General features: G+C 46.8%; 1 protein-coding gene across 1 annotated transcript in view; it reads right to left on the reverse strand.

Moving 5' to 3' along the window:
* Positions 1–12,071, reverse strand: part of Vwf (von Willebrand factor) — a 151,903-nt gene that overhangs the window by 116,963 nt on the left and 22,869 nt on the right. The window contains exons 7-10 of the mRNA XM_047549520.1: positions 3,620–3,836; positions 1,942–2,064; positions 973–1,084; positions 23–69 (exon numbers count right to left, since the gene is read on the reverse strand). Of these exons, the coding sequence (XP_047405476.1) occupies positions 23–69; positions 973–1,084; positions 1,942–2,064; positions 3,620–3,836 (499 nt within the window). The remainder of the gene's footprint in view (positions 1–22; positions 70–972; positions 1,085–1,941; positions 2,065–3,619; positions 3,837–12,071) is intronic.

A 12,071-nucleotide genomic window follows, 5' to 3' on the forward strand; every position in this document is an offset into this window, starting at 1 on the left:
GAACGAGTACAAGGTCACCTACCTGGACATTCTTCATTGCTGCAGATCCACAGGCTATTTCGGCAAATGCTGTCAGGGATAGAAGCACAGGTCATTGGTAGTTCAGCAAAGCTAAGGTTAATTTGAGCTTACCACAGATATCACTACCCTTCAGAGAAGCTCTGGGAGAAGGGAGCAGTGCAAGAGCAGTCTTTAGGAGTCTTAAGTTAAATAGGACAGCGCTTTGGTCACAGAGGAACCCTGGAGATGTTGCCAAGGGAAGAAACCCTGACAGAGAAAAAAGAAGAGAGAAAACCTAGGGTATCTAATGTCCCTGAAAATCTGCTCAGGTACTAAGGAGTTCAATTCCTGCCCCCATAGACAGCAGGTGGAAGAACTGTTGAGAGCAGTAAGCCCAACCATGATGGGCAGCTGACTAAGACTTCCCAAGGTTCAGCGAGCACGAGAGGCTGAGCAGAGTGCAGAGGCCTGACACCAGAATGAGGAGATATGTTCCTCAGTATATTGGGGACAGGTTGAGCTAACCAGAGATGACCAGAGGTGTTCTTAAGGAAAGGGCTTGAGCTAAGCAGGGAACAGGCACCCAGTTGGGCCTGACAGACAGCAGAAGTCATGGAAGGCAGAACTGCATGAGTCTCCACTCGACTCTTCTGCCTTCTACCACCCAGAAGATGAAAGATTTCAAAGAGAGAAGGAACTACTTTCTGCCTGGGGGTTGCTATGTAGCCCATCTTCTGGGAAGGAGGATGGAGGGTAGAGGACCCTTTCCTGTGACCTTCCCGCATCTATGCATATGGGCACTGTAATCCTTCACGCAGGCACTGTCTGCCACACCTGCTCCCAACCCCACCACCACTCTCCATGCTAGCCCAGGCCAGCTCCTGGTTCCCCTGCCACTGTCCCTCCTGCCCCAGCTTCCCCTCCCAAAGCCCCTGGGCAGCTCTCCAGACCACACAGTGCTGCTGCAATTACCAGGTGTTGCAGTCTCGAGCGAGGGAGGCGCCTGGAGGGTACTGCTTCCCGGAATGCACACAGGAACACTGGGTACTCTCCACGCAGCGGCCTTCATCAAGGAGCTGTCCCTCTGGGTTCAAGGGCATCAAGGTAAAGGTCTCAACACTTCATCATTAGTACTCATCTCCCAACTATAGAATCCCCATGAGTGATCATCAACTTAGGGCTTCTTCCAGGAAGCGCAAAGAACTTGATGTTTATCCTTCATATTAATGCAACGAGAGGGAGAGAGATTATTCATCTCCATTGCACAGATGAAGGGATGGGAGAAAAGGGTTTGCTCAAGGTCAGCCAGAAGGCAAGTCATGAGTCTAGGCTTAGGACTTTTTCCAGAAAGCTCCAAGAACTTGGGTGATACAGGGTGAGAAAGGGGAAGATTATTCATCACTGCTGCCCAGATGGAGAAATGGAGTCAAGAGTTTTGTTCAAGGTCCTCCAGTAGAAAAGTCATGAGTTCAGATACACAGGACTCCCTTTCTGTAATTAAACAGGGCTTGTAACTAAAGCTCACAAAGGGAGCGGACTTTCTAGAGCAAAGCCTTTTTTCAGTTGAGCTCACACGGCAAACCCAGCAAACAGTTCACAAGACCTTTCTCCCAGACTGGTTCCCTGGCCCTGAACAAAGGAAACAAAACCATAGTTCAGATGGAGCATGAGCTCCCCAAACAAAGTCACCGTTGGGGCTCATACCATCCTCCCATTTCCCTAGACACAGTGCCTTCATGGATATAGTACAACAGGAAAACATAAATTAAAAATAAAGCCCAGCTCAATCCTGATCACTTTCTACAAAGACTTTTAAGGACTAAATAAAAGACCTCTGATTTCAGCAATGAGGAACAAACACAAGTGGCCTTCATCTCCCTTTCCAAAGCCAAGGGCACTGGCAAGGTCTTGGATTTGTAAATAAAGTGGGAAGTTTATTACCAGGACAGCTGCAGCCATCCACACATTTCTCCTGACACACTTCATTGATGTGCAAGCTCTGGCAGGTTCTGGGGCAAGGGGACACACAGTCCTTATACTCCATGCCAGCAGGGCACGCTGGGCCTGAAAGAGAAATCAAAGGAGTCTCCCCAGAGCAGTTCTCGAGCAGTGCATCTTCCAAGCCATGCCCGCATCCCAGGCTCCTTCACCCCTCTGACTGCTTGCTCTGTCTTCAGGGCTTCAGGGACCATCTTGGCCCCACTGATCCACATGTCCCTCTGAGGCCACCTCTCCCACCTTAGGAGACCCCCGCTAAGACTCATCTGGGGCACCTGAGACCACCATCCTTCCCCTTGGTCATCTGTCCTCCACAAACAATTTGGCATTCTTTTGCTCCTCTATGCTGTGCCCCTTTTACCTAGAACATTCTCAGGGTGACACAAATTCCTCTGGGCTAAAAAGGAGGGGCTTCAGGGGACCAGCAAGGAGCTAATGGTGTCCTCCATCACTTCTTCCTCTAAAAGTCCCTCTTCCCATGAAATTGACTCCATTCAAATCTACACGCCCACACAAGTACAGGGCACACGTGGCTCATACTCATTTGCCTGCGTGGTGACTCATTCTATATTTGTTTCCACTTTGTTAGAAGGCTGCCTTTGGAACATTATCACCTTATCTCTGTCCTTCCCACTGGATCCAGTTCCTCATGGACAAAGACTGGCTCTCCCCAAATAATTGCCCTTAGTTCCTTCTCCAAGATCCACCAGGTATCATCTCCACCCTACCTCCAAAATCCTAAGAAAACAGCCACCACCACCACCACCCACTACATCCAGAGGAAAAGCCAGGGGCCAACCTCCAACTTTTCACTCCCTCAGCAAAGATGAAAAACTCTAACTTCAAAGCCATTTGCCATACACATGTGCAGAGTAATATCGGCCAGATCCACTGTGTAATTATTACAAACCAGTTGTACATCTGCACAAATTTTGGTCAGTCTGAGGAGAAGGGGTCTTCTTGAAAGGTGATCAGAGAAGCCCCTAGTTAATCATGATAATTCAGAGATGGTGACCAGTGGGCACCTGATGAGACTAGAAGAGGACAAACACAGGTGTCAGAGGTGGTGGGAGAAAGAATGGTGCACATTGTGCCCAGAGGCAGAAAGGCTGAGTTCATACAAGGGAAGGACTTCAATAGAGCACTCTGGTCTCACAGAGATGGACAGCTTGGCCAACTCTCTGCTCCTCCTCAATTCAGACAGGCATATGTGCAGACAAACAATGAAACTGCAACTATTGAGATTTGGGTCTGAAGTGAAGAACATTTTGTGAGTCCAGGGAATGGAGTCCCTGAGGGGAGTCAAGGGGTGCGGAGGGAGGCGCAGCATGGAACAGAGCTAAGGACAAGACACCAGACCTTAGGGAAGGCCTGTCCAGCCTCAGTGCAGCCTGTGAGGGAGGGGACTCTCCTGTGGGCCAGCACTCATAAGACCAGGTGGCAGACAGCAGGAGCCATTCAGGATATGGATCCAGGGACCTGTGGCTTTGTGGGCACTGGCTGACTGCACTGTGGGAAAGGTGCACATCATTACACAGCCCCAAAGCTTCCTGAGTGCCACTACCCCAGGACAGACACAACACATGCCCAGCATGCAGGGGAGGGAGGGGAGGCAACTCACGGCATGCACTGTGGTCAGACCAGCCATACAACACCATCCCCTCCTGGGCGCAGGTCCGGGCATACTCCAGGAGGGCCGGGCATGGGCACTCCAGTCCCTGAGTACACGTGCACAAAATCTTCTCACACAGGGCCACAAAAGGCTCAGGGTCCACCAGAGGGTGACAGCGGGCAAACACGGAGGCACTCTTCAGTAGCTGGCACTGTTCCCACAAGGCCTGCAGGAAAAGAGGCACCTCAGCACAGCACAAAGGGGGCCCTGCACTCACTGTCTCTGAAGGAGGCACCAAGGAGACTGAGCCCCACTGGGCAAACCAAGGACACCCCCTTTAGGAACTGGGAAAATGCCTGGCACCCAGCCAGGGCTTGTGGACAGTGTAAGTCTGTCAGTCCATCCATCAGAGGAAAGACATTGAACAGATTCTATATGAAGTATGCTATATAGCCAAGATTGAGCCTGGAAATGAAGTGTAAGGTATTTGAATTGCTGTGACAGGCCATGTCCTAGTTGAGAGAATGAATTGCTCTGCCCATGTCCTATTTGAGAGGATAGGGGAGTGAGAGGGAAAGTACTGAGCCTGGAGTTGGACCTTGTAGCTTTCAGAGTGCGATAATGCTGGTCAGCATCTTCTCTGTACTGACCTGGCTACCCTTCCCCTTCCTTGATCTTAATCTTCTTCGCTAAAAATGGGGTCGGGGGAGCAAGGAGTTTTATAAAGTAGAAATTTCTGGGTCCCACCTCCCAAAAATTTGAAGTCAGTAGTTCAGGTAGGATTCAGGAATATGTTTTCTCAGATGTTCCACTGAAACCAGACAGGACCAGTTCTCAACAGCAACATGATAGGACTCTAAAAAATGTCCCAGACATGCCATGCCAGGTAAAGGATGTTCTTAGGCTTTGCACTTTGTTGATATCCTCCACCTAATAATGCAAGGCAGTTTTGGGCCTGTCATTTATTTCTTCAGCTAATTCACTGGTATAAACACTCCTATATTAAAACATCTCTACAGTTTATGTTTTAATGATTCTAAATGCCCACTTCTCCTACAGTTTCTGAAGTTGAGATGCATCTTACAATGGATATCATGCTTTTTCTTTCTTAATGATACATGGAACAATGATATGTATTACAGCCAATGATGTCTTCAATTTGATACTATACAATATGGCCAATATAAATGTTCCCCATAATTTTATCTATGCATAATTTCTTTCACACATATCCATGATCTTCTACTGCAAGCCAGCTTTAGTGAAAGGGCTTATATTCTCCAGATAAATAGGAAAAAGTACAGGAATATCTAAAAGAGAGGTCTTAACTCTGAAGGGTATGAACACTGGGACAAATCAGTGTTCATAAAGGGAACAGTTTTAAAAAAAAGTTTGGGAAAGAGGGAAATCCAATATGCTCGAACTGTACAAAAAGGTACGAGAGCCAGAAGCCAGGAAACAGCTGGTGGGCCCCTCTTTTATGACACCACGAAAAGCCCAGAGGAACAGAAATTTGATCTGGCCTGCTCACCAGCCTTAGGATCCACTTTGGTTTTACTAGGGATGTTCTGTGGTCCTAGAGAAATCAGCCTTCCTCCCACAACAGTGCTGTGCCTGTGCTGGAGCCCTGTCCTGCACAGTTGACCATCTGAACCAGCCATGCAGCTGCAGCCTCACCAACCAGAGAGAGAGATCCAGAGCCCAGCTGGGAATGGGTAGTTCCCTGTGTGCCTTAGAAAGGCAGCTGCCACCAGCATAGGCTTCTAGCCACACTCACAGCAGAGGTCTCATGGGTGAAAGCAACCCACTGCTCTGGGTGGTACTGCAGCACCCAGACCTAGTTCCACCTTCCTGAGGTCCCTCCTGCCAGGGTCACACCCCCAAGTGGCCATGAAAAGTGTTAACTGAAAGCCCAACTCTATCATTCACTGGCAGTGGAGACATAGGCTAATTAGCTCACCTTGCAGAGAAGGGTGTCCTTGAGTAGAAAGGGAATGATACTAATATTCACACTACCTTCTGGGCAGGTGTGAAGATACCAAGTGAGCCTTCAGTAAGTGAGGACTACTATCATGGGCCTTGGGGTCACTTAGGTCTCAGGAGGCAGAGTAAGAGCAGGAGACAGGCCATCTTGGACTCACTACAACTTCTACATCCCCAATTCAGGTTCAGCCTCTTCCACATGCAGGCTGTAAGAGCTTGGACTCACTACTCAACTACTCTCTTCTCTGTAAAATTGGAGAATGATAATAGTTCCTATCTAATAAGACTGAAGTGCAGATTGAGTGAAATCATGCATGTAAATTGTTTACCCCAATAAATGATAACCCTATATCATCATCATCATCATCATCATCATCATCATATCATCAGTCATCTCTGGTCTCCAGAAAGTTCCCTTTTATTATCCCTCCCACCATTAGTTTTATCCTCCAGAATGGTGAACAGGTCCCCAGAAGAACAGAAGAATACCTTTTTTTCTTTTCCCCCATCTCCATCTCCCTTGGCTATACCAGGATGAAAGGTCACCATGACAACTAAATTTTCACTTCCTGAGTATTTTGGTTGGTCCATGGTGAGCAGAGTAGCAATTTCTGGGATTTGCTGTTTTGTTTGTTTTGGGGGGGTACTGGGGATTGAACCTAGGGTTTCATGTATACTAGAAAAGTGCTCTATCACTGATCTACAACTCTTGATTTTTATATTTCATTTTATTTTATTTTACTCTATTCTATTCTAGTCTAGTCTAGTCTAGTCTATTTTAGGCAGGGTCTCACTAAGTTGCTATTCCTGAGGCTGACCTCAAACTTGCAATCCTCCTGCTTCAGTCTTCAGAGCAACCAAGATTACAGAAGTGAACCACCATGCCCAGCTTGTACATCTTTGTTTGGAAAGTTCACACTCCTCCAAGACAAAGTAGTGGGGCAGGAACTTCTCTTCTTTGCAATAGGTAGATGTAAGAAGTTCTGTCCTCACAGAAAGGTTGAGGTTCAAGGAGGGAGGATGAGGCCTGGGTCTATTTCTTCCCATTTCACTACAGAATCTGCCCCATCAAAATGCCACTCAAGGAATGAGGTCATGGAACTCTCAGAGGTGAGGTGAAGGTGTTCAGAAAAGGTCAGCTGCTACCTCTCTCCCTACCCACGATTTGGCACTAGAGGGAAAAAATCAAAAGGGCAAACCCATGGGGTTTTTCTAAGAAGTGCCGCCATCTCTGAGTCTAAAGGACAATGAATCAGAGCAGTCCCTGCACTGTACCATCAGCTCTCACAGGCAACAGGGTCACAAAATCAGAGCTCCTCACTGGGCAGGACACAGTATCAGTCAGTGGAAAGAAGAGCCCAGGAGTCCAGGCATTCTCCCTCCCAGAGTCTTGGCCAGGCAGAGACCAGGTTGGCCCACCTCCAGTTGGCCCAGGTCAGGCTTTTCCCAGCTCAAAGGAAAATGGAAACAGTGCTCCAGCATAGTTCCTGGGAGTTCCCTTAAGGTATTAAATGATTTATAGAAAGTCTTAACAAGAAGGGTGACTTCTGAATATTTGCTTGAAGAATGGGAGTGATTTCTGCAAAAACAGCCACCTCCCTTCTTAGAACAATTTCTTTGGCTTCTACCATACCTATTTGAAATTCAGCTAGGGCTTCTCTCTCAACAGAAAAAAAAAGGAAAAAATCTGTCCTCTAACCTTGCCCTCCAGTCTTCAGCCCTGGCCTCGACTTGGTCTACCAGAGTGACCACAGTCTGAGAGAAGGCAGGACTTCCATATGTCTGCCGGCACCTGCAACCCAATCTGCCCTCACCCGGTGGCTAGACCACAATGCTATGTCTAGCTTGCTGCCTCTGCCACTCCCAAGCTTCCCTGTTCCACTACAGGTAGCCCTGCCATGCCAGGCCAGGTCCTGAGACAGGTCCCATAAATAAACCCAAGATGGAGTTGACATCTATGCTCTCAGAATCCTGGCAGAGACACTGGCAAGTAAGTGTTGACCAAAACATTCACTCCCCAAGCATCATTCATGTGACCTCCAGGTCCACGCCAGTGTATCAAGTGGATATAAAATGCAAATCCAACTATGTCCCACTTCAGCTTAAAGGGCAAAGTTCTGGCTCATTAGGAATGCAGCAGGCCAGGCCCTCCATGACCTGAGTCCAGCCTCTGGCTCTCATCTCATCCCTCCTGTTCCCCACTCCATCCATCCCTCTTGGTTTCCTGAACATATCCTGATGTCCTGTTCCATTTGTCACACTGTTCCAGGCACAAAGAATGAAATAGAAAGCACATAGACTCAGTCCCAGCCCTCATAAAGCCTAATGAGGGAGCCCCGTGAATCGACTTGGTCCCTCTCCCATTCCTTCTGCACACCTGCACCTTGATCTCTTAGGTCCTTCTCACTTCTCCAGACCTCTGTTCAGGAGCCACTTTTTCCAGGAAGGCTTTTCCAACAATCTCCCCTTCTCCCTGGTGAGTTAGGAGGTCCCACAGTCTTCTGGGCACCTTCATTCTTATACTGGAATTATCCATTTCTATGGCTATTGCCTCCATTTCAAAGACAAGAGTGATATTCCCAGAGTGCAGATAGCAGGCAATAAGGAAGAGGATCAAGCTTAACAGCAGTGAATACAACTCTAAGCCTCCCTCTCAGGTCCTTCAGGGACTTTTCAGTCTATCTGAACCAGGTGTTTCCATGGGACTATTTACACACAGTCTGAAGACTTGGTCCCAATTTAGGGACATCCTTCCAATGATTCAGCCATTGTCAGCTAGAATAAACCTGCAGCTGGGAAAGGCTTCCCAAAAGGAGGCAAAGTCTGAACAGATCTGGACAACGTCTGGGTATGGCAGGAGGGAGGGCATTCCAGGTAAAGCCAGTGGTGCCTGTTCAAGCAAGGGGAGAAACTATAATTATAGCCAAACTCTGAGACTGCAGCTCAGGGTTGCCACAGACTACCTGAAGTTAGTGTCTCAGCTTCTCTCAGGAGGTAGTTACCACTCCCATCAGATCCCAAACCTAATGAAGCTCTACTTGAAGAAGTTGATATCCTCTGCCAGGACCCAGCCCTCTTCTTTGTGTTACTTCCTGAGTAAAGGATTTGCGGATACCTTTCTCATTTGTCCAAGTCTCTCTGTCCACTTAAAGATGTGGTGCGCAGCTTGTGTTCACTTTGCCCAGGCCTCGCCAACTTAGTGCTGCAGGTTGGCCTAAGAGTTGGAGGCCTGGTCTCCAACCTGGGGTGCGATTGTGAGGAGGTGGAACCTATAGAGGTGGGGCCTTTTAGGAGGAAGTCAGGTTGTAGTGGATATGGGGCCTTCCTCTCTCTCTCTCTTGCTTCCTGACTGACATGAGGTGAACAGGTCTCCTCTGCCACCTGCTCCTCTGAAGCCATGAGCCAAAATAAATGTTTTCTCTCATTATCGTGTATATTTTTTTACAATAATGGAAAGCTGATTAACACACTTAGAAATGTCTCCATGTACCTTATTTTCCAGTAGGGATTTGGGCACAGTCAAGCACATCAGTGGCCTTGGGGGAGCAGACTAACAGAAGGCAAGTTGGAGGCCTGGACCAGTCATTTCTGGCTTCCCAGGACCCACCCAGTCACAGGAGGCTGGTGACTTAGAGAATTCCCAGCCTGAAGACTGTCCACAGCTTCTCTTCCCAGCACTCTGCTTTAAGAGGAGGCTGACACAAATAAATCTGAACTCCCCTCCAGAGCTGATAATTCTCCTAGCCCATTTAAAGGAAGTTGTTTCAGAGACTCCCTCATAACCACTACCACAAACTGCATGTAGAGACATACAGACAACTTGAAAGAATACAAATCTCCTCAGAGAAAGACCAGATAGCCAGGAATGAGGATGCACGTACGTAATCCCAGCAACTCAGGAGGCTGAGGTGGGAGAATCAAAAGTTTGAGGCCAGTCTCAGCAACTTCACCAGACCCTGTCTCAAAATATAAAAAAATTTTTAAAGGATTGGGGAAGTAGCTCAGTGTAAATGCACCCCTGGGTTCAATTCTTAGTATCAGACAAAAACACAAAACCACAAAGACTAGGTTAATCCAATCTTTCAGACATGGAAACTGAAGCATGGAGAAAGTAAAGAATTTACTAGTTCCCTAGTCCCTAGGGACTTCTGAGGTCCTTCAGGAGTCCACAAGGTGGAAATTGTTCTCCTAATGATACTGTTTACTGTTTGTACTCTCTTTCTTTCATGGGGGTCCAGTGGAGCTTTCCAGGCTAAGTGATGAGTGGCATCACGACAGATTGAATGCAGGAGCAGATGAGAATCCAGCTCATTTCTCTTCAATCAGATTTTAAGGAGACTTATATATCTGCAAAACAAATGTCCCTAAAATTCTTTGCTCTGGAATTTATGTTTATTAAAATGCTTATGTTAAATATAATGGGTTTATTATTTTTAAATGACTTAATAAAGTGTTTTAAATTTCCCAATTTTAATATCTAATATGGCAAGTATCAAGAGATTTAACCCAAATAAACAAAATCTCTTTGGAGTCCTCAATAGTATTTAACTTTATAAAGAGGTCCTGAGACTAAACTGCTTGAGAACCACTAAACTCCTGAAGGAGCCATCAAGCCAAGTCTCAAACCCTGGCTTCACACCACAGCCCAGTCACTTGTCACCAAACCACAAATTAATATCAGCCCACTATATCTGAGGGTTTCATGTTCACAGATTCAACCAACTGAGGATTGAAAATACTGACAGGGTGGGGGCATTGCATTGGTACTGAACATATACAGATTTTTTTCTTTGTCATTATTCCCTAAACAATACAGTATAACAACTATTTATATACAACTTACATTATATTAAGTATTATAATCTAGAGTTGATTTGAAGTATGTGGGAGAATGTGCATAGGTTACAAGCAAATAGTATGCTTGTATGCAAATAGTATCTCTTGTATAGAGATCTTGGTATCTTAAGTTACCTTTAGTATCCTAGTATCCTGGGTATCCACCAAAACCCTGGAACCAATCCCCTGCAGATACCAGAGGATGACTGCACATGATTTTCCACTCCCATGACTATTCTTGTTTCCTAACCATCAAATTAGAAGACTGTGCAGCACAGTGAGTACAGCTCAGGTTCTAGAAGATTGGACTGGAGTCCCAACTCCACTTCCGAAGTGTGTGACTTTAAGAAAATCATCTCGCCCTTCTACACCTCCATCTACTCAACTATAAAAGAGAGTTAGTGTGGAAGAGATTGAAAGCTGCCCAGTACTATGCTTCCCCTCTTTCTTAGACTTAGGAAACTCAATTTTTAACTTTTATTTGGCCACATAGTCACTGAGAATAAAGGCTCCATTTCTCAGCCCACATGGAGCTGGGAATAGCCATAGAACTAAGCTTTACCCAATCAGATACAAGCAGAAGGGCCCTGTGCAACTTCCAGAAGGATCTACAAAAGAAGGGATTGCTTGTTTCTTGTCCCTTTCTGTCTCACTGCTTGGATGTGACTGTGGTGCCTCAAACTTGAACTGTCATCTTAGACCAGGCAATAGATGCCCCATGCTGAGGACGACAGAAAAATGAGGGAAGGACTTTGTGTCCCAACACCACAGGATCTGGGACTGGCCCTGGACATCCTACTCTGGACCTCTATACATGAAAGAAAAAATTTAAAAAAAAACTTCTAGACTATGCAAGCCATTGTTACTTTTAGGTGTCTTGTCACTCACAACTGAACCTGCCCCTAACACACACAGATAGCAATACCTACCTTAGATGGTACTTCAAAATAAAATTAAGTGAGATTACACCAGGATGGCAATCAAGTACTTATAACAATTATTATCATTTGCCTGCTGTCTATAGTGGCTTCTCTTCAGCTCTCTGCTAAACCATTCTGGCAGGGACATAAAACAAGGGTCAGCTAATTTGCACTTCCAGCATCTCCCTGGCTCCAATGCCCGGCACCAGCCACTTCTGTCTTGTTTCATCTCCTGTCGGTGGTGCCAGAAACTTGAAGAGAGCTATAGCCCAGCTCCATCAATCCATGACCTCACCCAGCCTGGGTGGGTGTGCAGACCCAATTGTGGCCCATTGTAATCACATTTTCAGTTCATCAAGGAGACCAGGCCTCTTCCCTGCAGATGCTAGGCTGGTTCAAAGGAGGGGGAGAGAAAACAAGCACAGCTCCCCAGTGGCAGGCAGGCAGGGGAGGAGAAAAAGCAAAAGCCAGAGATCTGAAGCTTGGCTATTGTGTTTGTTCCCAAACAGCTGACGAAGGAGAAAGGAGGGGGGGCATTCCTAGGACTGAAGTGAACAAAGAAAGGAGAGTCTAATATATAAAGTGCAAGATTGTTCAGCGGGCCCTGATCTTTCCAGCTCTGTGGGGGTACTCTGTGACTGCCCCTGGAGGAGGTGTGGAGGCGCCTGGAACCTGCAGTGGTCCAAAGTAGTGGGTTCAAGAATTCACTCTGGGCAGGGGAT

Source organism: Sciurus carolinensis, chromosome 4 (genome assembly GCF_902686445.1).
Source record: "Sciurus carolinensis chromosome 4, mSciCar1.2, whole genome shotgun sequence".
Classification (NCBI taxonomy): domain Eukaryota; kingdom Metazoa; phylum Chordata; class Mammalia; order Rodentia; family Sciuridae; genus Sciurus; species Sciurus carolinensis.